Source organism: Athalia rosae, chromosome 2 (genome assembly GCF_917208135.1).
Source record: "Athalia rosae chromosome 2, iyAthRosa1.1, whole genome shotgun sequence".
Classification (NCBI taxonomy): domain Eukaryota; kingdom Metazoa; phylum Arthropoda; class Insecta; order Hymenoptera; family Athaliidae; genus Athalia; species Athalia rosae.
The window spans coordinates 7,757,440-7,783,938 of NC_064027.1; the positions used below are offsets into that span (position 1 = coordinate 7,757,440).

The window sequence follows — 26,499 nt, forward strand, 5'->3', positions numbered from 1 at the left end:
TTCGTATACACCGCACATTTATTCGATGCGATACTCTGACTCCAGTTCTGACGTCGATAACTTCGAACCTTTGGTATTTCGTGCAAAGGGAATATTATGTACCGTGTACACACAGAAAGGACTCGGTATATTTTTTTTTTTTTCATCCATCTTTCTCTTTTTTTATTCCATTTTATCACCAAATATTCTGCAACGATTTTCATATTTGTACGACAATGATAACAAGTTTGTACAGCGTATTTGTGTCAACAGTTTTGGTAATTTGATATTATTAGAATACGTTACTGTGAACGTAACCGAATAACGATAACATCGAATCATACGGAGATTTTCGATCTGTGAATAGAATTCCGAATACCGTAGTTCGGTATTCGGGCTTTTGTTTTCCTCCGTTCGTCAACGTGATTGACGCGAGAATATAATTTTCCCGGTGAAACGAAAACGAAGGGGAAAAAAAAATTGGAAATACACTTTGAACTAGGAGGTACGGTGAGTACAAATACTCGAGTCTTTATTCTACTTTGAGACAGTTCGAACAAAAAGAATCGAAAAGTAACGGCCCCGCAACGAAAAGTGGAGAAGTTTTCGATCTGTTCATGGTTCTCTCTTTGTTTTTTTTTTTTTTGTTTTTTGTTTTTTTCTTATTTTACTTTTGGACAAATAATAAGGTCGTCTATACGTTGGAATTTCGCCACGTTTCTACGGAGCGACTCCGATGCCGGGAATCCTCCGTTGTCCTATAAAATGACGCGGAGCAATGGGCTTCGAGAATAACCGATATATTAAGTTATACGAACCGCATGGGAGAGCTTTAAAAAGTAACGGCCGACGTTAGAATCGGTAGTCCGACAATTTTCAAGCCCTCTTTTTGTCGATTTCACTTTTTTTCACGCCATTCGACTTTCCCGCAGTTGTTGCACTTCCGCCAACTTTCCTTCCGCGGAGAGCCTTGATGGCAAAAAATATGATAAATATTACGCCCGATGTGGCCAGTAGAAGAAAGGCGATCACGTCCAGCAGGTAGTATTGGACGAAGGACAAATGTGTGGCGACACTTGGGAGAAATGGAACGCCTTTACCGCGGGCAACGTATTCGGTCCACCAGACGGCAGTTTCCAAAGCTGAGGACGGCCGGTCCCTGTAGGCCTCCGAAACTGCTTTCGCGTCCCTGCGATATCTGGAACGAAATAATCAAACGATTAGATTTCGACGTAATCCAGAAGCGAAGATTGGGCGGGCGGGGGGGGAAAGAATATACGCCAGATGTGGAACGGAGTAAAACGCACGCTCGGGATTTTAGCTCTGGAAGAAAAAGGAAGCGAAGCGATTCGAAGAAATTTTCTGAGAGTAAAAAAAAAAACGCCTTTTTCTCGCCCGTCTCGATTCACAATTAGTAAGATACAAGGGGCGAGTTGTCGCGTCCAGAAATATTCTAATTCAGCACATTTCAGCCCACTCCAGCTGCGCGCGGTTGTATGGGGCGTTTAAATTGGAACAGCTGCCCGTCCCGCTGAAGTAATTCAAAAATACTTTCTTTAATTACAATTCTGCTTGGTGTACATAAATATCGCGTAATGCGAAAAAACCTCTGGAAATTTTCAAGGGCGGGTTTTTTTTTTTTTTTTTTTTTTTTGCACTCGCAAAAAGAAGAGAATTTTAATAATCTAAGCCGGGAGCGTACAACGAATCGATTCGAAATTTCAACGCTATCCACTAAAATTCCAGATCGGTTCGCCGACCCACACGGTTGACCACTTGTTTACACGATAGTTGCAGCACCATCAGAAATCTCAATTCGCTTTGTTTGATGACAGCGGTAGCAATGGTACATTTAATTTACGTGACAATTTCACGTATTCACGGGCAGAACCATTTTAGTATTCTAGTGCTATAAGTGGGACATTGATTAAACATTATTTCTAAAGCAGACACACAATTTGAGCCTTTTCGGAGAGGGAGTAGGCGGAAAAGAGCGAGATATACGTACGGGTATTGGGGTTCGTCCATTTGGAACTCGGACAATTTATGAGACCGCGTTACAACGCGGCGTATTTCCGGTGCTCCGCTTTTGTTTATTTATACCGATCCTTGAATTAAACACAGACATCCCCTGCGCCCGACCCAACGCACTTCTCGATTGATTATCGGCCGCGATTTGACGGAAAAATAACGACACCGCGATTCCATTATCTTCTCTGCGTTCGGTCGGATGTCGAGTCGATCGAGATTTTCCAAATTTTTCCTTTCAATGGCAGGACGCGCGCTACGCACGTTGCGAGGTGTTAAATGAAACATAGGTGCTGAAATATTCACATCCGAGGGTGGAAGAGAGAAGAGAAATATGTAGATACATTATATCCGAACGAAAGATGGAAGAAGGCGAGGGCGTGCAAGGATGATCTTGCCACATTTTCCAGTGGCAGGAAAATTAGCATACGGCATACTGCATAAAACATCCCCATCTCTCGAGTAACATAAAAGGCGAGGTATCATTATGCTCCGAGAAGATACTCGGCAGCCTACTTTTTCGATCATATGCGATACGCAAAGCTCGCGTCACGTACATACAAACATCCGAGGCCATAAAAGCTTCGCCAAAAAGCGAAACGAAACAAAAAAAAAATAAAAAATACAAAAAATCACTCAAATCATTCCGCAAGGTAGATCGCCTGGCGAAAGTCTCCGAGTGCTTTTCGATGTCTCGTACGCCTGCCACCCGCGCGTGCAACGATGCATCAATTTTCTTCGAATAATTTCACCGGCTGTTTAATTGATATTTTTTTTTTTCTTTTTTTTTTTTCATTTCATGTATATATTTCCTCCGAGTCTCGACTAATCTTCCCTCCGAGGATATGCCTGTACGTCGCTCGGCCAGGAAACGAGGCTATTGGATAAGGAAGAAAAAGAGGATCCGAGCATCGGTGATATTTATTCGGACATAAATTACCCGGTAAAATATCGAAGGCCGAAGGTAGTCGTATATCTCGTCGAGGATCCTCGATGTGTATGTATAGATAGATACGCGTATAATGCGTGTATGTTTTTTTTTTCTCCGGACAAACTTAATTTGTTTGCGAACGCGCTTGCTGCACCCCCGCAGCTCGTACGGCTCGTATATTTTCTGCGGCGCGGGGTTGATCAAATTCGAACGAAGGGACAATGGACGACCCGAGTTCGCTTTATCTCGAGCGTTTGTCAACGGCGCGAAACATACTTCTTCGGAGAAAAAGGATACGCGTAACGAAAATGAGAATAATAAATGTCATTACGGCAAAACGTTCGGTGTTGCGATCGATCCGCGAACTCCGATCCGTTCAAACTCCGCGGTAAGAATCTTCTCGAAGAAGTTATATACGGGGCCGGTAAATGGCTAGACAGAAGCGGCGCCGCCACGGCCTCATATATGGAAAACAAACAATATTCCATCCGCTCGCCCATCGATACAGTCAATACCGAGAGATTTAAATTTGTTGGCAGATACGAGAGAGACCGCAAATACAATTATGTTGAAAGATTTTTTGATCGGTGAAAAACTTTGCTCGTATCGCGATGGCGCGGAAGCGTATACATATATCGAGATGTTTGGAGTCGCGAGGTATTGGAGAAAAAAAAAAAAAAAAAAGAAGGAAAATTGAAATTTCTTTGAAAGGTGTACGTGCGGCGTACACACCCGTCCCGAATGTATACACCGGGGAAATTTGGATGGGAATATGTATTATATCCACGCACTATACTGGAAAATTATTATTCATAAACGGCAGTTCAAACTCAGAGTTCAATTCTGAGTCTGCAACGTGTCGGGAATATCAATTGTCGCTATTATTTCACGTTCGTCATTGAAACAGTTGATTATAAAGTGCGGCGAATGTCGATAATTCGATAATTTGGAACGGGCGCCGGGAAGCCCGTGGGTGTGCGTCGACGCTTGAGAGTAGTCCGTCGAAGCTCCGGCGTCATCCGAGTTTCCTCATTTCAATCCGAGCGAACGACGTCGCGATCGATTTCACCGCCGCCGATTCTTAGCGCCCCTCGGATTCTTTATTCATTCGTATCGCACTCGAATGCCCCTACGATAAGTGAGATAAGCCACAGTAATGCTCACCCCGGCTGTTTATCAAAGATTTGCTCCGGCAAAGCTGAACAATTTCGGGGAATGTGAGGCATTCCCATTGTTTCGGAAGGGCGGAGAATTCGAGGGAAACTCAACTATGCGAACGGGGCGTAGAGTCGAGTCGCGGTCCGCTCTCTCGTCCTCGCGCACCCCGCATCCCCTTCCCCCCCCCCCCCCCCCCCCGCCCGGGTAACGCTTTTAATTCCTCGCGCTAACGTTAACGCGAATTAATCCAACGCGCGGGGAGGTATGCACGCCTGGATTTATATCCGATGATCCGCGTACGCCCGATTAACCCTCTTTTATATCCGTTTACAAATCGCAGCGGAATCGCGGCCACCGTCGGCGTCGTTATCGGCGTCGCCATCGTCATTGCCGCATGCCGCAACGACCGACCGACCGACCGACGTACGTACGTACCCTATACACCTATACCCTATCGGCCTAAAGCACACAATTTACCAATCACTATTCTCGATTATCCGTGTTTACCCTCCGCAAGTTGCGAATCAACTCAATCCAGGTGTTTGTCCCGGTTAAATCCAGCGGTAAGTTGAGCCTACATAATGATTCCTAATTAACCCTCATCTCTTTAAACATGTCCATTAATTGAGGGCCTACGGCTGACACGTCGTCGAATAAATAGCCCAATATCGGTCTCCCTTTCTACACGAGCCCCTTTGCCCTCTACCGCCCTACCTTATTACGGTATCCCTCGTGTTCGATTAGCCCTCAAACAAGAACTCACCCTCCCCCCCCCCCCCCCCTCCCCCTTTCGACGTCTTATATCCTCGGCGTGTCTTTTTTCGTTCCATTTTTCGTTTCTCCCTTTTTCCGTTTGCCCACTAGCGGGGAGATCCTCCCGTATCTGCGGGGTGTATTTCTCATCCGTATACTTCCGCGTATACCGCACGCCTGATTATGTCCAAAAACGATATCTCCGAGGGATCAACGACGTTTTTATTTTACTCCACTTATGTTTCCATCCAATTTATTATTCTCTCTCTTCCGCGTTTGATCATTTTCCTCTACTTGCTCTTTTTAACTCTCTCACTCCCTCTCTCTCTCTCTCGCTCTCACTCCGGGGTGAGAGCCCTGCGTTTTTATTTATTCATTTTTCTGATTTTATCTTACCATGCCCTTTCGTTTTAATCGACTTACCTCCCGAATACAAGCTTTCCTGGAATTCGTCCAAATCTGCAGTTTCGAGCAAGGTTTCCTCCGACGGAATGTCGGCCCACCGATCGATATTCATATGTATGTATACGAAACACATGGGTTATAAGCATCTCGACTCCGTGACGAATACGTTGTATTATACATACGTATGTACAAGAGAGACACAGGGGCGGTATGTGTGCGCGTACACGTCACGAACCATCGCACGTGGGTATACTATATGGATTTTTGCACGTGTGCAAAACCCGCGTGTGCGAAGGAATATGGAAGGGCGAGGGTATCGGGGGGGGGGAGGGGGGAGGGGGGGAGGGGGGTGCGATTTCATGGCAGATTGAGCGGAGACCTCGAAATTGGAAATCAATGAAGCCTGAGGAACGAAATATGACGTCTTCGTATCGCCATCAATCAAGAACAAGGGTGCATCGATCGAGCGGAACGATAACGATGGAAAGTCCGTTCGCCGGATGATAGTTTTTCGCGAACGTTTTTCCCTCCACGATACGTACGTACATGCGAACGTTTACACGCGCCCACGGCGGATTCGCCGTTTATTGCTTCGAGAGCATCGCCTACGTTGAAAATTTATGTGTTTTGATTACGTGCAGAAGAGAGGCGATCGAGGGAAAAAAAATCGATCATCGATTACATTATGTATTCGCGCGACGATTTTGAAAAGAAACAAACTATACATTTTTTGTGTGTGTGTGCGGGTGTGTGGGTGTTGTCCTTTTCCTCTCTCTCCCTCTCTCTCCCTCTCTCTCTCTCTCTCCTTCCTGTTCCTTTTTTTTCTTTTTTCTCGTCACATTAATCCTGCACGACCATGCACACTGAAGGAACCTGACACGGAAAACCCTAACTCATAGTGTCACGGACAACCCCGCGAAGCTCTTTTTTTTTTCTCATCTTTTTTTTTTTTTTTCTTCTTTCATTTTCTGTTTTTTCTTCTTTCCTCAAACCCGACAGAAAACGACCACTTTCCATATCATCATTTATTTATACTGCCCATAAAAGGAACGCGAGACTAAATTTAAACTGTACCCTGTACTATATCATTTTCACAATTTTCAACTGTTTCTATTTATACAGCCGATAAAATATTCGCCCCCCAAAATTGTATATCCCCGTAAGAGCGGCGGGTTTTGGCGTCGCGGAATATAGTCGGACAAATGTCACCCCGCGCGACAAAGATTCCAGCTTTCGTTTGGTTCCTCGTCGAGAAAGTTTACCGATAATCGAGGGATACGTAGGTGCGAAACAGGACGAATTACATGACGTTATGCCGTTACGTGCATAATTCGTGATTGCCTTCAAGCGCGAGAGTGATTTATTATACGTATCATGTTAGCGTACCGTACGGGGTAAATTATTATAGCGGTCAGTAACACGAAACGAGGTCTTTTTGCCTCACGATTTTCGTTCACCTAAAGCCGTAACGACGTCCGCAGACATTTCAAATATGAATTGGAACAAAGGAATCGATCAATTTGAAATCGGGACGTAGGTAGACGCGGACGGAATGATTTCGTTGAAATTCGTAAGGGATGAGATTCTCGTATTACACATGTACGAGGGATTGAAAAAGTGCCGAGTCATTTTTACCGCAATACACGTCGCTTCGAGTATAGAATTCTTGGGAATAAAATCGGCTGCCGACTTCCCGATTCCCGCAGGCTCTTGTGCGTGGCTTTAGATATTTCAGCTTTTGATTCAACTTCGATTCTCCCGCGCTAACGACGATGACTCGCAACATTTCGTCTCTCTGTTCTTCTTTTTTTTTTCTTTCTTTTTTTTTTCCATTTTCTATTGTGTCGGCGATACAATGCCGCATATTATAAAACACACAGCAGATAGACGGACGTGTTGCGACGTGGAGAAGGGGGACGATGATAAATAACGCAAAGACTGCAGGGGATGCGAAAAGTTTCGTTCGAATTAATTCGCTCCGGAAACCACGTGATGTACGTACATCGTATCGAATCGGTTATTGAAAAAAAAAAAAAAAAAAAAAGGGACCTCCGAGTCGAAATACAAACCGAGATAATATTAGATAAAATTCGCGAAATGAGGCGTGCTCGTCCGGTGTTCGCGTATAATTCGAGAGACGAAAAAAGATCATACAATAAAGCGCGGAATTTCATTTCGATTGAAATTCGCCAAAAACAAAAAAAAAAAACTCACGTCGCGTATGAGAGGAACCAACAAGCCCGTATATTGAGCCGATGTTGATTAAAGCAAATAATCACGATCGAAGTACGCGGGATGAAAAAATAAAATAGGAAGCTAGGAAATGAATTCGCTGATGTACCATCTATCTATACAACGTACATACCTACCTACGTGTATGCAAAAATTGGACGAAATCGGGATTCTGTGATTTATTTTAATTCTGTTATCACGTCGCTACGAAAAATGCAGGATTTCTCGTTCGGAAATCGAAAAATCCCCGATTTTTTCGAACCGTCGGAATCTGAAGACTCTCGGTTCGCTGGAAATGTTATTATTTTTTTTCGGAGTCGGAGAGCGAAAAAGTTCGTTGAAAATTAATAAAAAAAATTACATCCTGCGGATTATTGTACATGTAACGTATGTACGTACAGTTGGTACGTGTAGCGATATAGGTCCGAATTCTGGCGCGAAATAATGTACAAATTGCAAATTGTAATGCGAGGTCGTAAGCTTCGCTACGCCGTGAAAACACCGGCGCGGTACAACGTCATTACTATACATACTATACTGCGTTAATCTGATTATTTTTGTAACGAATGGATTTAATGAGGATTTTCGACGTTTTCCCGTGGCAACAGTTGCGTTGCCGATGCACTAGCTGCAGAGCTTGCTTTTTCAACCCTTCGTCATCCCGTTGTTCATCTGTCCATGTTTAATTAGATTTTAATTTAGAATTTAGAATTATTCCCATTTTTACTTTTTCTATTTTTTTTTTTTGATTTACCGCTCCCCAGCCTGAGCTACAACACGCGATAAAAACTTTGATCAACTATACATTGTGGGCAATGTAGCTGTATACCTATAATAACCCAATTAGCCCGTAATAATTTACCGCGGATTATGCTCACTGCAGTTCTTTAATAATTCAAACCATCGATAATCATCAGCGTCCGGCTGCGATTCCCATGATTATAATTATCGTCGGGCATCGGGTGATGATCGATGCATCCGTAACCGTGGAGACGGAAACGTTATTTCTAGACCGTTAGAACCCCATAGAAAATATACAAATGAAAAACGTTACCCCGCAAATTACGTCATACGTACAGTCTGACGAATTGGTCCATCGATCCCCGCGCCTGTAGCGTGCGCGTGACATCGTCGTAGACCGAAACGAACCGTCGATGATTTACAAAAATAAATAAATGAAAAAAAAATACAAAATTGCTTTTCAGTTTTTGGACAAAGCTATAAAAATCTCGTCAGGACGAAAGTATTATGGTACGTTAACGTTTTTATCGATAGCCTGGCCTAGAGTTTATGCTTTTACGATGATTTATACGAGTGTATGCAAAAATTAATCGTAAAGTCATATTTAGTACGCGGACGCGTGTATAATTTTTATTTCTACTTTTTTTCTTTGTCATTTTATTTATTTGATTTTTTGTCTTCCCGCAAAACTCGGATCACCGACAATAGCTTACACGTTGCCTGAGGCTACGGTCCAATTAGATTTTCAATAAAAGTTTCACCATCGTCCTTCCGGAATCACGTTCCAGTTGTGTCCCAAAGGGTTGCGAAAAAAATCAACTTTGGGACGTGGGCAAAAGTTCTTTTGTCTCTTTTCCGTGTTTTTTTTTTTTTTTTTTCTTTTTCTCATCTCCAGTCCAACACCTGGCTATTTAATGTACATCCGAAGCTCGCCGTTCGACCCATTATGGGTTAATAGGGACGTCCGGAAACTGGAGTCGGAAAATCGATTTTTCGAAACGTAGATAGGTAGGTGTAGGTATCCCTGTTCTCGTAACGGTCATGCATCGATAATGAAAATTTAACGTCTCCGGTAAAATTTTAATTATTATTTTTCAATATCCGCCTTCCTGTATGGAGAGTCATTAAATATCGGTAGCGTATAGAATTTATCATCGCTCTCCAGAGGCGACCGACTTTTAATTTTCCCCATTTTATTAGAGGGAACGATATAAAGAGACGCTCGATAGTTCTTGAACAATTAAGAGCGATAGTCGAACGGGAACAGAAATAGCTGCCTGGCTACGGGACTCGAGTTTATTGAAATAAATGCTTGACAGCTGTAGCGAAGTATCGTTAGTAAGCCATCGTTAACGCCTGCTAACGGTTCACGTCCTGAATATATTGCGGCGTATTCCGTGAGGCATAGCGATTGGAAAAAGCAGAAATGTGAGTTACATTTATGAGACGTTAAAATAGAAAATCCATTTTTCTATATCTCGCGCATAACTGTCAAAACTTTACGCGATAGGTGCATTTACATTTATGTTATACGGATGAGGAGGTGCGCGAGCTTTTATTCAAGACGGCTATACGCGTGTAACGTTGCACCACCACAAGCCCGGATACGAACAACAATAATTTATCGCCTTCTGAAAAAGTTGGTTTAAACGAAGTATGTGTATCGCTGAGTGGAACGAAAATACGGAGGAAAAAAGGGAACGATCTTCCCGAGGGAAAGAACCGACGAAAAATGAAAATACGAAAACTCAGAAAAACGGACGAGGCTTCTCTGACAAATGACAACTCGGTCCGAAAACCCGATGCGAAAACTATATCGCCGTATCTGAAGAGGGAGGAAATTAATACTAAGTGTGAAACTTTATCCATCAAAAGACTTTTCGGTACGGCTGTCTGGGTTTCTTTTATCCATCGCGTTGCGTTTTTCTTCGTTTTTTCTCCTTCTTCCCCCTCCCCTCTTTTATTTCGTTTGATTTTATTTCACTTCTGTTATCTGTTCCTCGGTTAAATCGAGAGCTTACTTATTTCAATGACAAACAAGTCAATTCATTCGAACGACTCTTTTCCCAATTTCCCGAAAACTCCGATCCCGATCTTTACTCGCCTGTACCATAATGCGCGTCATCCACCACCGTACCTGTATACCATAAAACAGACATCGGTGTACGAGCTGGGCCATCGAAAATTTAACCCTCCCTCCGTCCGCCTCGACAAGGTCATCGTTCACTCATTTCGTTAGTACATAATGTCGAAGTCGTAACATAATTCGTGAAAGCTCGCCTATGATGTCAGGGCGACGTGAAAGCACTTTTCATCCGTGCGGATATAAAAACGTGTGCCGACTACGCTTGTGCTTCATTTTTCAACGTTTGTTGCTTTTTTTCGAAAAAAAATATAGTCGTCAAATAGACGAAGCAGAGGTATTAGAAGGTGTAATGGGTGTACGTACGTAGCGCGCGTTACATGGACCGAATTAGTAACACGAAGAGACTCATACGTGCAGCGCAACGTCAGGTTGACAGGGTAGAATAATGAAGATGAATTTGTTAGCTCCAACCAAAGGCTCAAACGGAAGGATCTCTCCGTGTGATAAACAACGTAGTGAAACAAGTACGGAGGGAAATGAATTAAATATACCCAATAAAGCTGGCCTCGTAACACGCCCGCGACCGTAGTTTTACAGTTTATATACCGTTATTCGATTTTCCGTTTTGAAAATTTGAAATTTCTCGAATAAATCGTCGATTTGCGGCAGCTATAAGGGGATCGAATTGAACCTAATATGCTGATAACGTAGCTGCATACGCTGTAGTTAGTTCATCCTATTCTAAGAAGTTGATGACCGATCGAAACTCGAAATACAAGATGAAATCTCGAAATTAGATCCTATGTGATGTGATCTCAGATCTCAAAAATCTGAGTTCACAAGTTAAATTGATCTATCAATAGAATTGATCGAGTTATCACCAATTTATCGCTTCCAAAAGTGAAAAATCAAGGATATCTCGATGAGAAAAATTCGTAGGTGTGCAAAAAAAAACTCCTAACATGCCTGTGAGATATAATTGCGTGATATTGAGAAAGAATTACGGGACAAGAATTTAAACGACGAATGATATCAAACGCAGTGCAATGCTAGTTTAATTGAAAGAGTTACTATTTCCTAATGCGTTCGAACAAAATGGCGCTGAAAATACGAGGCGCATTATAAAACTTCACTCATAGTAAGTAACTACCTACGCGCCATGTGCCGAAAGTAATAATAAAAAAAACAACGATACAACGTAATCTCATCGCGAGACGTAATTTTGAAACGTACAACTCTCTCAAACTCGTTCGTCTTCACAATCGCCCTGGCGCAGAGTCATCGGTGAACGTGCGAGAAGATCAGCTAGAAAATACTTTCGTAACGCTCGCGTCTAGTTGCAGTAGCAATTTAACCGGAGGCCACAAATATTCAAACCAAATAAGTATTTCGAATCTAAGGGGGCGGAAATCTTGGCACGGGTGTCGGACGCATAAAGATGTCCCTTCCATCGATTCTAAATTATCGTCTATGGGGAATAACGTATTTCTGGTAGCCGCCCGGAGGTTTTCTCGAAGACCGACGTGAAATAGTCCCCGCATATATAGCTACTTCGTTTTACCGAGCAAAGCTCTCGAATTATTACACCTCCCATATAAGTGATTTGTCATTGAGTTTTGCACCGTAATAGGTATCCGATATGGAGAGGATTACCATAAAGAACATGGATTCGAAGCGGACAAGCCCCGATACAGGGTTATTTTTCAGTTTATTTTACGAGTCGACTACATTGGAAAAAAAAAATCACATCAAATAACCGTTCGAAAACACAGCGGATCCGCGAGCTCGACTGATCGAAAAAGAGCAAAAAAATAAATAAATAAGAAAAAAAGGAAAAGAGTGAAGAGCCTAGCATTGTTCGTTACCGCGCGCGCGTCTCGAAGCGGTTAGTTGATTTCAGTTGCGTTTTTAAGGAACTCTGAATATTGGAGAGGGTAAAAAACTTAAAATTTCTCTCGTCTAGACGGCACCACTTCATATCCATTTTGTGCAGCTCTTGTAATTCGTGTTATGCAAATTTCTACGTACGTATTACCACCGGCGAGTGTATAACGATAGAAATATACACACCAGAAACTGAAGAAGAAAAATTCAAAAAGAATAAGTTGCGATTGTAAAAAATCTGAAACGCGTGCATCTTCATCTCCGTGAACGTGAAAAATAATCGCATCGACGAGTTTACGTGATTCTTGGTTGTCCGACAAGTTCGGTGTACACAAGATAGTTTTGCTTTCGTACGCACGCACGTACGTGCCTATAGTCGGTATTAGTTTTACATACCCGAGCGCAAAAGTACATCACCACGTGAAAAGCTAGAGCAGAATTTATGCGAGCGTGAAGCTTTGTCGTCGCGCAATGACTCGCGGTACAGCGGAAGCTGCACCCGTATGCATGTATAACGTGGAGCTGAAAAAGCTCGGTTCAGAAATGTTGCAGTACCCTAGATCTCGATTCTCTCAACGATCTCGTAACACGTAGAACCTAACGAGCGCCGCACACCCCCGACGATGGCTCGTTCCCCCTTTTTTTCCTATTTTCTCCGTCATTTTTTCCTTTTTTCTATTTCTCTGCTCTCTTCAATCCTCATTTTATTTATTTTTCTATTCTTGCGCCAATCTTTTCTTCTTCTCCTTCTCCTTCTTCTTTTTTACACTCTCTCTCTCTCCCTTGCTCTCTCTCCCTTGTTACGGCCACAGAGTAATTCTTACTGCGTTTTCCACCGCTATTACCGTTACTTTCATCCCCTTTTCTTCCACTCTTTCCAGGCACAGCACTCTGCCGAGTTACTCCTAACGCACGGACGGTCGTTGTATCGACTCCAGACGGTTGTTACACGTGCCTTTCTCCACGGAAAGTAATTTTTTTTTCCTTCTCTTCCTTTCCCTTGCCTCTTCGCTCCGTCTTACCCGCTCTTCCCGTATTCGTCCGTTTCTCGCTTTCTCTTGTCTCTCCATGTTACTTTTTATTCTTTGTCCTTTCCCTTCTCCTAGAACGCAACAACCCCCGTTCGTACGTGGACAGGTGGAATATGGATATTTACGAGAGAGAGAGAACCGGAGGCATTACAGCAGCTGCGAAGGAGCGGTCTAAATGATCATACGGGGACTAATAACCGAATTTTTTCGAGGGCAATTTGCGGAGTGTTTTTCGCAAAGGTCACGAGCTCATCCGAGGGAAGAGGTGACCGCGAACGCCGCCGGTAAAGTTCGGATATAACTTTTTCTCGATAAGTTTTTTATGCACGGGTACCCACCTACCCGCCCACCCAGATAACGTCATAGGAGCAATGGGGTTCGGTAACGCTTTGCGTAATTCACGAAACACGGGTCGATTTCGGGAGTTCGAATGACAATTGGAAAAGATTTACGACCAAAGCGGTGAGGCAATTGAAGCTAATTTACGCCAAGCCAAGGGGCTCCTATTTAAGCCCGTACTATACCTACGTCGTTATTCTACCTCAACTACTACTATGTGGCACAGGTTTATTCTCTCTATACGAGCGGTCGGGATATAACGCGGTGTGTAGAAATTGTAAGTTCGTAGCAGATTTTCTCTCGCAAATAAATTCTCAAAGACGTGGCTGCTTGAGATGGTGTAACCCGCGCCGCGTGTACGCGTAGTACCCACACACGCACACCGACGATGTACGCGCGTACAATACCATCGAGTAAAGGGGGGGAAAAAAAAACGAGAAAAAAAAATAAAAAACAACTAGGAGGAGGAAGAGACAGGGACAGACAGGGAGGAACGAATTGGAGAAGCGAGAAGAGGGGCGGAAGCGAACAACAGGGCAATAAAGAAGGGTGTCAGGTAACGCGGGCAGGCGAAGAAGAAGAGGGGCGCTCGGTGAGGCCGGAGGTTGAGGGTGGCGGAGAAAACGGGGGGCGGGGGGAGGGGGGGAGGGAGGGAAAGGAGAAAATAGAGAAGGAACGGAGGTTGAAAGTCCTTCGAAACCTCCGTGCGCAGTACGTTATCCTTCACCCGTAACCGAAGGAGCGAGCGGGGCCCTCTTTACAAACTACCCAAACTTTGACTATCAATAGTAGTCTTACGGCGGAGCGTAGTCTTGTAATGTAATGTAGCCAAAGTTGGTCCAACTTCCGAGGCATATTTAGGACCGTCAATGAATCGGAAGTTGCATTAAACCGAATCGTCTAATTCCGTTTTTGCTCGCACGGTCCCGCGCTTGTGCGCCGTGCACAATTTTCGCCCCCGTGCGTCCCCGAGAATTTTGTAGGGTTATTGTTTTTTTGTCGACGGTTGAAGAACGTCCGGTTGGTATCGCATTCGTCGTGCAATAATCCGATGAAATTATTCCAGTTGAATTGATGGGAAAATCTTCTCTCAGCAAGAGAGAAATCGTCGGCGTTCTCGTTATTGAAAGTACGCGCAAATTGTTCATGCTCGCTCGTCGGTTTTTCACTATTTTCCTTTCGCTGGTACCGTGCACTGGCTTTGCTCCGGGCTTTTGGTTAACAAATGGCGATACTTGAAATCCGGAGAAACAGGAAAGCAGCGAGTGAAAGCTCGAGCGAAGCTGCTGCAGGTATATTAAGCCAAGGAGAAATTTATGAACGCATCGGAGGGTCCGCGAGGGTTTGAATTTCGAACAATTTTCAATAATCGCGGTACTCCGTTGTCCACTGTCTACGCACACGTACGCACGCACGACGCGGAGAATGCTTAATTATAACTTCTACGAGGTAAATAAACGGTATTGAACGTGCGTCACAATTGCGGGGAAAATTGTTGTCGTCACCGGAGAGATCGCGCTATAACCGATGAAAATCCATTTCTGGTTGAATCGAAACTTTGTTCGTCCGACTGCATTGAAACATTTCGCTTCGAATGATTAATGAGAATGATTTTTTCGTTTTCGATTCGCTTCCGTTTTCGCCGGTGCCTGCAGGCCACGTTTTGAATTGTGTACGCGGGGTAAGCGGTATTACTGACCATGAGAATAAACGTTAAACAAAATGTATAACGCTAAAGAACATGAAAACGAGTTGGTAGGGTAAATATTTGCGCTGTACCGAATTCGCTTTTGTATGAAAAAAACAAAGTTACACAAAGGCCCCTTTTTGATCCCGGTAACATAAATTCACCTTGTTTCGTTCGGTGAACAACCTTTGTTTGAAGAAAACGTAAACATTTGAAGTATGAAATTAGTCACAACTCATAGTAAACCGGCAAATTTTGCGACGATGAACAAGGAGAGAAAGTGAGAAGGAGAAAGGGGTGGAAGTCGCATAACTGAACTCCTTCCGCGCGCTTTCGGATGTACCGCAGATCTGCTAAACGTGACACTCGCAAGATACGAGCCGAGGTGAAGTGATTCGATCGAAAACGTGAGTTGTTACAAGGTGTCGGGATCCCTCGTCGGCTATACCAATCGTCTCGATATTGCTAAATTCAATCTGGCAGCGCTGCATTTCGACATTGACTTTCCCCAGCAATTTCCTCGACTCCGAACCCCCTCGTACGTACGTACATCCAGACATTTCGCTATAGTTTAACGTCGTCCGACGAGGACTTCGCACCCCGTGATATATGGGGACAAATTGAACCATCGAACGACCACGGTCAAGAGATACATAGCTACAAATCTTCGAGGACGACGAATAACTCTATAATTTTCCTTTCTTTTCCTTTTCAAAATTTATTCTCCGAATCAATCGCCGATCCTCGCGCGCACCTTACTTCGTCACTTGTGAATTCGTTAACGTGTGATAAAAAAATCGAATATACGTAGAACGACGTACAGCCCTCTCCGAATCACGTCCCGAAAATTGGACATTACGTCCGGACTCGTTTCAGGAAAAAATACATCGCCGGTTACGAGAAATAAATAGTAATTTTTTTATTTATTTTTGTTTTTTTTTCTTTGTTTTACGAGGATATTGCATTTTGGGTGCTTAAATAATGCAGCTTTTAATTCAACGTAGCTCGACTCAGCGATACGGGCTGCGGATGATGGTTTGGTCCGCGATTAAATTTTTACATCGGTTCGCGAAATTTCCCATGTGGGCGTCACCCTGGACCAGAGCCAAAACTCTGAAATAACCCTGCAGGAGCTGCCCCGAAACTTATACCGTGAAACTGCCCTCGAGTAACATTGTACGGTACAACGTACACGTATATACCTATACGCATTACTCAAACTCGGTGCCGCCAAATTTTATTTCCCTTCTCCTTTGAGAAAAAAATCGTCCGATCAATCCGACAAATTTCACCCACCGGTTCACGTCGTCCGCCGTTAAAACCCAGGGAGCATCGACGATCTCCGAACCTCCATTTTCCGATGTACCTACATATATTCGTAACGAGATTTACTTCGCTTCAGCTATTTAGCAAAAATCACGTTCGAATATTCGAAGAGAATAATTAAGGGACGTAGAAGTAATCCGAAGTAACGCGTGTAACCTGTACACCTATGTACGGTTTGAATTACGGATTTAATTAAGGTCGTTATATAACGGGCTGAAACACCGTTTTGATACCTTTGAGAAACGTGAATAGAATTCGTTTTCATTTCGATATTGTATACGGGGACGGAGAGAGGTACGAGGCAATTTTGGTACGTACCCTTTCAAACATCAATGACCTTTGCTCGGCTGATGTGTACCCCCAGTGAAAAGCATAGACACAGTTCGTACCTCTCTTCGCGCACAATTTTCAAAGGCTCACACTTTTCCTTCGCGATCGCACGCGCCGTGTGCGGGCGCAAAACAAAAATCCAAGAGGAATCGGCTTTTGTCTCTCTGATTTTTTCAATCCCCGGTTAACGCGAACTTTCGACGCAGGATAGAGACGAATAATCCAGGCACGAGTTGCGCCTACCTAAAATATGTTTCAAAGCGAGTTAGTTTGGCGTCTCCGCGAAACGCGGTTATTCGCGCCGTGATTTATTCAGCCTGTTTTCGTCAAGAGAAAATATCTTCGACTCGTTTCATCTCAGCTATAGCTTTCGCATAACTCCTCTCCAAATTGGCTTAATTTCATTTGTGCGAATACGAGGCTCTCTAATTATTTACCCCGTGCCCCGTTAAAGTGACTCTAACACGCTCAGAAGTAGAACATCTCCGTCAGCCGCTGAATTGAAATAATTCCCCTTCGATCCTTCCCTCGCTATCATCCTCGTATCCACGACCAGGCTAATAATATCCCGAGTTTAAATGTCACGAATAATTCAACCCCCCGAACGTTTCTTGCTCTAGGTCTGGGTCTGGGTCTGGGTCTAGACCTTCGGTTTGAGGAGGTTTGATAAATATAGACATTGAGACGCCCCGTCCCGAACCGAATTTGTGGTTGTACTTAAACAGCTTGGTTGAATCACGAGTGAATTCACATGGAAAGATACGTATATACGTATACAATGTAGGTGAACGTCGGAAAATTGGAGACGGCGTGAAGTGGGGAAGGAAAATGGAGGGTCGTGAAAAGTGTGACCTTGAAAAGGACACCGAGGGTCACAGTATATTTGTCATCCCGCTTCCGATCGAACTGGCTGATATCCGAGGTTAACGATGATTCATTCTATTCGCGAGTAACTCACCTCGGGTTGTTCAAAATCTCATTCAGACCGTCGCTCAGTGTTTTCTCGGTGAGGTCCTCCAACTGTAAGATAATCGCCGCACCTCTGGCGGCCGCTGCAGCTGCGTTGAGACCTTGATCTCCGTACATAGGTACCACCAACATCGGGACTCCACGGTCGATACCTTCGGAAACACCTAACAATCCTCCGTGAGTTAGGAAACCCTTGACGTTCGGGTGAGCTGAAATGGAGAGAAATAATATTGTATTATGTCGGTACTTGAGAATCGATCAATCATTGAGGGATTCCTTTTATTTTCCGGGACTCCTTACGTTACGTTGTAAAAATGGCGGTAATACCCGGTATACCTGTATTCATATTCGTGATATGCGGGATATATATATTCACGCGGAACGTATCAAAGATGTAGATAACCAAGGGCAAAACGAGAAAAATATCATTCTTTTGATCTCTCGAGGGTCTGATCAATGCGCCATCGAGACGTCGCCGATACCGACGAACGTCTACCAGCTAGACGTGATCTGTTAACGTTGATCAAAGTCGTTCTACCGTTTCTACACGCGAATTCTAACATCGATATCGAACCGCGCACGAATTACTCTTCGATTCAAAAACGCAAATATTACTCTTTTCGTCATTTTTAATATTCTTCGATAGCATCACTCCGAGGATGATTGAAATGAAGATCAGATGTCGTCGTTAAAAAATTGTAGACTTACGATGAAAAGCTTCGTTTGTTTTTTGTTTTTTTTCTCTTACCTCACCATCATCGTTTATTGGAGGTGATGTCTGAAGCGGTACAAATAGCTGAAAGTATTAAAGCTATAAGGGCGAAGAAATTCCGAAGTGAAGACGGTCGAGGAATTTCTAGAAACTGCAGCGAGATATAAGATAGTAGGGGGGGGGGGGGGGGGGGGGGGATCACGAGGTGAGATAATAAAATGAAAGCGATCGATTGTAGGTACGGTGAATACGGTAGATTTTCTCTAGTCCTTCTCCGTCGTAACTTCTCCACCAGGATTACCTGGCCGGAATGTAAAACTATAATATGGATTAAAGCTAAACCAGGATTGCCGCGGAGATACAGGAGAGAATGGCGATATGCAGGCTATTTACTTGTTTGCATATCGTTCTCCCACAAACGAAATTTTAACGTGTAGATATCCCCCGTACCGCTCTACGGCTATAACCGCCATCTGCGCCATTCCTGTATCGCCATAATAATAACAATTATTAACATTGATCATACTAATAATAATAATGTCAATAATGACAATGGTAAAGCAAAGATTTGAATTTCACCGGAAGTACAGCACGTGCAACTGCAGCCGGTTGATCGAATCATCCAATGATTTATTTATCTAATCATTAACCAGTTTATTTATCCGGTAATTATACGGATTAGGACCACGCGCTGCAAATGACGTCAAACTTGGTGACGTCGCTTGAGAGAGCCATAGGATTGGCTAACTACGAGAAATAAGTGTGGCAAAATAATGATAAAAAAGGGTTATCTTTTCCTCTTCTAGATTCTAGGGAAAATCATCGCCGCGGGGGGAGTTTTCGATGCCCAACGGCCCGCTGAGTACCACCAGAGGGACCTATACGGTTCAAGACAAACTTGCAGATCCAGCTACACGTACATTTATAACCGTGAGCACATCCGGGCGTGCACGAAATTCGCAATTAAGCTCGTTTAATAACACACCGACTCCATAGCTGAATTGCACGATGCAACTGCAACTCTGTGTGGGGTAAATAGAAAATTATACGAACCGTTGGACCGACGAAGACGCGAAATTATTACGAGATATGACAAGGGCAATAATGCATACCTGTTCATCATCGACAAAAAAAACTAACAAACAACTTTTCCAACATTATTGATTTTTCAGAGCATATTTATCTCATCGCAGAGCAGCGCACTTGACGAACTTGACGCTGATAAGCTTTCGGAATGTGTTTATCCAGGTAATCTTTTTTTCTACCGTAATAACGTTCATCGTAACATATGGTCTGCACGTGTGTAATGATTTATGATTTCATTTGATCGTTAGTGCGAATCGTGTAAGTGAAATTATTCTTCACGAACTGCTGACGTTCGTACACGCTATAATTTCCCAAATAGGTCAAACGAAGGGAATTTTCTTCGACTCGGTTCACCGTCCTGTAAATCTGTCCCTATTTTCTTAAAAGCTTACGGTAAAAGTGAACTTCTAATTTTTAACCGTGTCCGCAACATCTGACGCGCAAAAGTTAATGGAGAACCAGCAGCGACGCGGATCTGCAGCAACGTTGATTTCATCAAAACGACATTTGAATATTAAAAGTGAATGGGTATTTTTCAACGTCGACGCTTTCAATTGGTTATGTGTAACAGGGTGGGTTGAAAAAAAAATTTAGTTTTTTATTTTCTTAATAGAATTTCTTAGCAAGTTCGTTCGCTGTTCAAAATTTTTTTCCTATTATTTTTGTAACTCAAGTATAGAATCAAAAAATGACATGCTCTTTTTTCGACTTGAAATTGAAGTTGAGTAAAAAACAATCACAATCGACAATTTTTAAATGTTTCCTATGATTTTTGAGCAAAAAATAAATCATCTTTTTAATCGGCTTTGATAAGCTTTTCTCACGTATTTTGAGCTCAGGAATCCAAATCTCGAATAAAAATTGATCTATCTCTAAAATTGACCGAATTATCGCTAATTTTCAGCTTTTTGGGGTCAAAAATAAAAAATTGATTTTTTGATGTATATTTATGTAATTTGTGCTCAGGAATCCGAATCCGGAAGAAAAATTGGTCTATCTGCAAAAATGAACGAGTTATCGCCATTTTTAGGCATTTTTTAGCATAAATTTGAGGATATCTCGAAGGGAAAAAATCGTAGGTCAATTTGGACAACGGATTCATGTTTCTGAGGTCAAAATACATAAGAAAAGTGCCATACGATCAATTTTAAAAAATAAAAATTTTTGGCCAAAATTTGAGATTTTTCCAAGGGGTACCCCTTACGATTTTTTCAAATTTTGACCAAAAATTTTTATTTTTTAAAATTGATTGTAAGACACTTTTCTTAAGTATTTTGACCTCAGGAACACGAATCCGTCGTCCAAATTGAGCTACGATTTTTTCCCTTCGAGATATCCTCAAATTTATGCAAAAAAATGCGAAAAAATGGGAATAACTCGTTTATTTTTGCAGATAGACCAATTTTTCTTTCAGATTCGGATTCCTGAGCACAAATTACATAAATATACATCAAAAAATCAATTTTTTATTTTTGACCCGAAAAAGCTGAAAATTGGCGATAACTCGGCCAATTTCAGGGATAGGTCAATTTTTCTTTCAGATTCAGATTCCTGAGATCAAAATACATAAGAAAATGGTATTAAACTTAGTTAAAAGAATGATTTATTTTTTGCTCAAAAAACGATCTTTTCCTTTGGCTTTTCAAGGGTAATCTCACACATAATCAGCTTAGGAATCCAAATCTGAAAGCCAAAATCATCTACTCATGCAATCGATCGAGTAATCATCAATTATTCGCTGTTGAGAGCAGAAAAATTATAAGACACATCGATTGGTTTTAGTCCCCCTCTTTGATTCATCGTAATCCGTGCATGCGTCGAAATATTCGAATTTTTCAATTCACCAGCGAACCCGAGCTTTGCTGGAGTCAGCGTAGCCACGGGCGCGCGGTTTGTTGTGGGGTGTCACCTCTGCTCAGCCCCGAAGGTGACGGTCTCACAACAAAGCGCTGCGCTGCTGGCTACCTGACTCCAGCAAAGCTTGGGCTCCCTCGTAGACCGAGAAATTCGAATATTTCGACCCTTGCATTGATTGCGACGAATCAAAGTGGGTCTACGACTAAAACCAATCGATATGTCTTATAATTTTTCTGCTCCCAGCAGCGAATAATTGATGATTACTCGATCGATTGCACGAGTAGATGATTTTCGCTTCCAGATTCGGATTCCTAAGGTCAAAATACGTAAGAAAAGCATATTAAACCCAATTAAAAAGATGATTTATTTTTTGCTCAAAAATCGAATTGTTTTTTGGTTCTTCAAGAGTAATCTCACGTATAATCAGCTCCGAAATTCAAATCTGAAAGCCAAAATCATCTACTCATGCAATCGATCGAGTAATCATTAGGTGGAAAAAAATTTTTTTCAACCCACCCTAATGTGTAAGACGTTTTCATTTAACATTGCAAAATTATCATGCTCGTCAATCATCCGCCACTGCAACACTACGAGCTTGATGTTGCTGCAAAGTTATTTAATCATCTGAAATTCGCATGAGCGCGATGTAGATAATTACCACGTTCTTGAAATATATCCGAAAAACAGATAAATCTGAATGGGAATCTCGGAGAATCATCATCTACATACCGATACAGATGCTAAATAATCATCACAATGAATGAAAATATCGGAGGAACTTCACTTCGAAGGCCGGGCGAATTTAATAATACAACCAAACCGATTGAAATAATGAATTTCTCGCGCATGAATTGATCGTTGAATCGCACAACGTATTTTATTTATTAACCTCGGCACCGCCCATCGGTGTTGTAATATTTTGATAATTTCGCACCACATTACACGCATGATTAATTTTCTGCGAATTCTCATTGAATCGATTGTACTAAAAGCTAATTGTGATAACTATGAGCTAAGCATATAGTTATGCGATGTCAGTTCGAACGCCGTCATAAATATGCTAGATAATTTCTACCGTTCAAACGAACGCGAGGCTATAGTTATTCTTTTCATCGTCTGTATAGTAACTGGCGGTGGACGTTCACGTGACAAATTATTCGAAAAGTTTCACCTCGTCAGACTCTGCTGAACATATAATTAGCCTCCGGTTAGCGCTTTGTATATTAATAATACGTTTTAACGAAGCACGGAGATTGGTGAAGCTCAATTTTACAGAGCTTGCGAAAAGTTGAGGAATGATAATAAACTCGTAAATTGAAAACCCTACTCTCTGTCGCCCGTACATTTTCCGTTCACCTAACAAAGCCACGCTTCCGAACCTTCGTCGATCAAAATTAAGCACCTGAAAGTAGTCAAAATTTCGTGTCCGAGCCGTGATACATCGATGACGCGACCTACCCACATATGTATACGTGTGCAATAATTCGCTGGGATTTCAGCATTGCAAGATATACCTTCGATTCGAAAGCTTCGGGGAATATACCGCGAGTTGGGCATGTTTGGTTAGGTAAGCTTAGCTCGGTTCGAACGCATCGAGGTGCCTGGGGTTTCTGGTGTAGGGATTGCAACTGAACTAACACAGTTTGCAACACGGTTTAAGGGGAAAGTTTGACGCCGGATCACATCCGGGCGCGCACGGAAAACGTCAAGCGGTAAACCGCGATGTCATCCCGTAGTGTCATTAGCGTAATTACCACCTAACTCCCCGTTTCATCACCCTCGCCTCCCCTCTGTAGCCTTTGCACTTTCGCGAAGGTAACGTTGAAAGCGCGCGAACGCGCACACCTTGACACACCACCACGAAATCGGAAGAGCGCTCTGACCGAACCCACACGCCCCGAATGTAACGGTGTGAGTAAAATTTGACGTCCAAAATCAGTCGGGAACAGAAGCCACCGAAGGCATCTTCCGACTTCGAACCGATTGAATATCGTTTGTAGAGCACATGACCACGCGGGACCAAAGTGTCAAGGTCACCTCAAGTGGAGTCCGCCATCGGCGAACACCGACGACGATCGGCACTCGGTATTCAATGTCATTACCGCCTGTGCGACAATTGTGGTAATGACACCGTATTACTTACGTAACGCGATGTTACATTTATACGTCGGATCTAATCGGTGTTACTGACCGGTAAATGTTAACTACGCGGTGCTAGTTTCAATGGCTGTTGGCGAAAATATTCGCAACGGGCACCGATACAGTGTAGAATGTAGATGGTATGATTTTTCGATGGACTCACATAAAATATCGTATTGCGGTAGCCAACTCTGTATCATGACGTTCTTCGGCAAATTGGGCAGATCCGATTCCCATTTCCAGATAACTTTCTGCTTGAGATTCGCAAGGACCTTAACGATCATATCCAACAATTCCTTCGTCATACTGGAGGTCTTGATCATCGAACCCCAGCTGAACAGCAACACGCCTTCTTTCTCGGCGGAGTCCAAAAAGTCCTTGATGTGTTTCGGCAATGGTTTGCTTCCGCGAATGTGCAATCCGCCAACTTCGACGATTTGCTTACTCGTTGGCACCGATCCGTGCAGAGAGAAATGACTATTTATAAGCAGTGCCGACATGTTTTTGGCAATATCGTCCAGCGGCGGTACGCCGGGTCCAAACGCCTCTTCGACGAGCACCTGTGTCTCTCTCATGAAGAACAAATCGTACGCGAGTCGAACAGCTACGAGATGCACGGCGTTCGTAACTCTCTCCCAAAAGCTCATGTCTGGAGCCAATTGTTTTAATATGACCGGAACGTAACTGGGATTGGAAGGATTTCCCAAGCGATGATGCGTCCAGGGCATTATTTGTGACGAGGAGATGCCTATGAACGGAGCTTTGAACTTGTGTACAAAACCCAGCGGACAATCGGTGTTGAATGCCTCGACAATGACGAGGTCGAACTTTTCATCGGAATTTATCAATTTCTTTACGTCCGGCTTTTCCAGGATGGATGCGCAACCGGCGACGGCCATTGTTTTCAACATCGCAAGCTCGTAAATTGCGTGGAACGGTCCATGGTTCAGCATGCTGAGTTCGACGACGTTCAGATAAATTCCAGTTTCGCCCACCAAACTTATGTCCTTGTAATTGGGGAGTTTTTCCTTACTCGGAAAATGCGAAAGCACGGTAAGGTCGTGACCTCGGCGAGCCAGTTCCTCGATCAGAGGCGCGAATACGTCGTAGTGACTTTTACCTGGGTGAGGGAAAACCCCGAGTATCTTAAATTTCTCATTTCTCACAGCTGCTTCCGATCGGCAGGAGCTCATCAAAAAAACCGCGCAGCTCGTCAGGCAGAATAATTTCGCGGGGCTGGTCATCGTTACCGTGTGTTTTCAGACACCTCGGTCGAGCTTCACTACCGCTAAGCTGATCAAACGCACCACAAAGCTCAAGGCTTGACTGAAGTAAGTTCGTCGTTTGCGAGACTGTTACATACCGCCGCAGTGCCGACGGACATATACTCGCGAGGGCGCGAACTCCCCCACCTTTTGGGTCCAATCAGTTTTTAACTACTCCACGATTGTTATCTGGTTAAGTACGATAGCGGTTCCTCTAATTGTTTTCATTGTCACTCCATTCATCGACCGAGGCCTCTATGATGTAATGACGTGTTATTATCCAACTTTCGAGGAGATAAACGACGCGCTTATCATCACGTTATTTTCTCACAGTCTTTGTAAAGCGATTAGTCCATTTTCATCTTATCTTTTCACTCTATACAAAATGACATGACAAAATGACAATGACAATAGGAACAAATACCTATACTCGACATTTACCCGACGATACGAGTCTTATCCATTTTCAACGGCATTCGATATTATATGTGTCGTGTCATCTCATAACATCGACGGCCGTATGTTTCAATTAAAATCGAAAATGCTCGGAGCGGTCAAAAGGTCACGTAGATGAAGATCCGAACTTTTGCCGGTCATGTCCCGGGAATTTCTAAACAATTTCATATCTCTTTTCCCCACTTATTCCGTCAGACTCGGAATAATTTCACTCCTCAAATTCGACTCGTCGTTAATCGTAGATCTCTGAATTTGTGCAATAGAACAATGGCAGTGGCTACGGCCCTGGCATTGCTTCGCGTACGTTACGTAAGTGACCCCCACCTTGAGCGAAATCTTATCTTAGACTCAAACTTTGGCGCATCCAACTCGAACCATTCCATGCCATAAGGCTTCGGGATTCGCGAGCGGTACCGTTCTCGAAAGGGAGCAGCGGGTCCGAGAGAGGGTGCGGCATTTTTTCCCCGCAGAAAAGTTCAACATGAGATGTAGAAAAATAATTACTCGTCATATTTCGGATTGTCATTCCTCGACATCTTTTGGATTGTCATTCTGTTTGCGCAGGCCGATCACCAGTCAGTTGATAATATAAATTTTAAGAGTGTTTTTCCATTATCTCCAAGTACAGATTGTAACAGCTTATAACCACGATGACACGAAGGTTTCGGATATCTAATCGATGAGGCGTGACGGAAAATGATGAAATTTACGACAAGGGACTTTCACGAGCTGGAAACTAAATCGTCCCGGAATTGAGTCCTCGCTATACTTTGAATTTTCACGCTCGAGATTAGGCCGCCGTCTTGTCACGAAGGGTCGTCGATGGAATCGCGAAGAATTCATTGTCTTCAGCTCGTTGAACCGCATGACTGTAAGCGACGCGACGCGAAGCTACAGTTTTTTTTTTTTTTCTGTTTTTCTTTTTCTTTTTCATTCCCTCATTCTGACGTAGTCGACCGATGATCGGCTCGGACGAATGCGGGCTCTTCTTAATTGGAGTTCGAGTAAAATCAGTTGTAGGCGTACAAACGGCCTCGTGTTTACTCCGTCCATAATACGTACGGTGCAAAGTTTAATTGTTAGCCGATCAAACCGTAGAGATGTG

General features: G+C 43.2%; 2 protein-coding genes across 2 annotated transcripts in view; one reads left to right on the forward strand and one right to left on the reverse strand.

Moving 5' to 3' along the window:
* Positions 1-25,038, reverse strand: LOC105687057 (UDP-glycosyltransferase UGT5-like). The gene is made up of 3 exons (XM_012402392.4): positions 23,837-25,038; positions 17,869-18,088; positions 1-1,177 (listed from the first exon to the last, which is right to left on the reverse strand). Exons 1-3 carry the CDS (start codon positions 24,915-24,917, stop codon positions 856-858), a joined length of 1,623 nt encoding a protein of 540 aa, XP_012257815.2. The 5' UTR covers positions 24,918-25,038; the 3' UTR covers positions 1-855.
* LOC105686710 (organic cation transporter protein-like) overlaps positions 19,720-26,499 on the forward strand; it is a 27,555-nt gene continuing 20,775 nt past the window's right edge. Inside the window, exon 1 of the mRNA XM_048650601.1 lies at positions 19,720-19,839. The gene's annotated coding sequence lies outside the window, so the exon portion shown is untranslated. The remainder of the gene's footprint in view (positions 19,840-26,499) is intronic.

Coding starts and splice junctions, on each gene's coding strand:
- LOC105687057 (XM_012402392.4), bottom strand. CDS start 24,917: ATGACCAGCCCCGCGAAATTATTCTGCCTGACGAGCTGCGCGGTTTTT. Junction 18,089..23,836: donor ACCGCAATACGATATTTTAT/GTGAGTCCATCG, acceptor TCTCCATTTCAG/CTCACCCGAACGTCAAGGGT. Junction 1,178..17,868: donor GAGATTTTGAACAACCCGAG/GTGAGTTACTCG, acceptor ATTTCGTTCCAG/ATATCGCAGGGACGCGAAAG.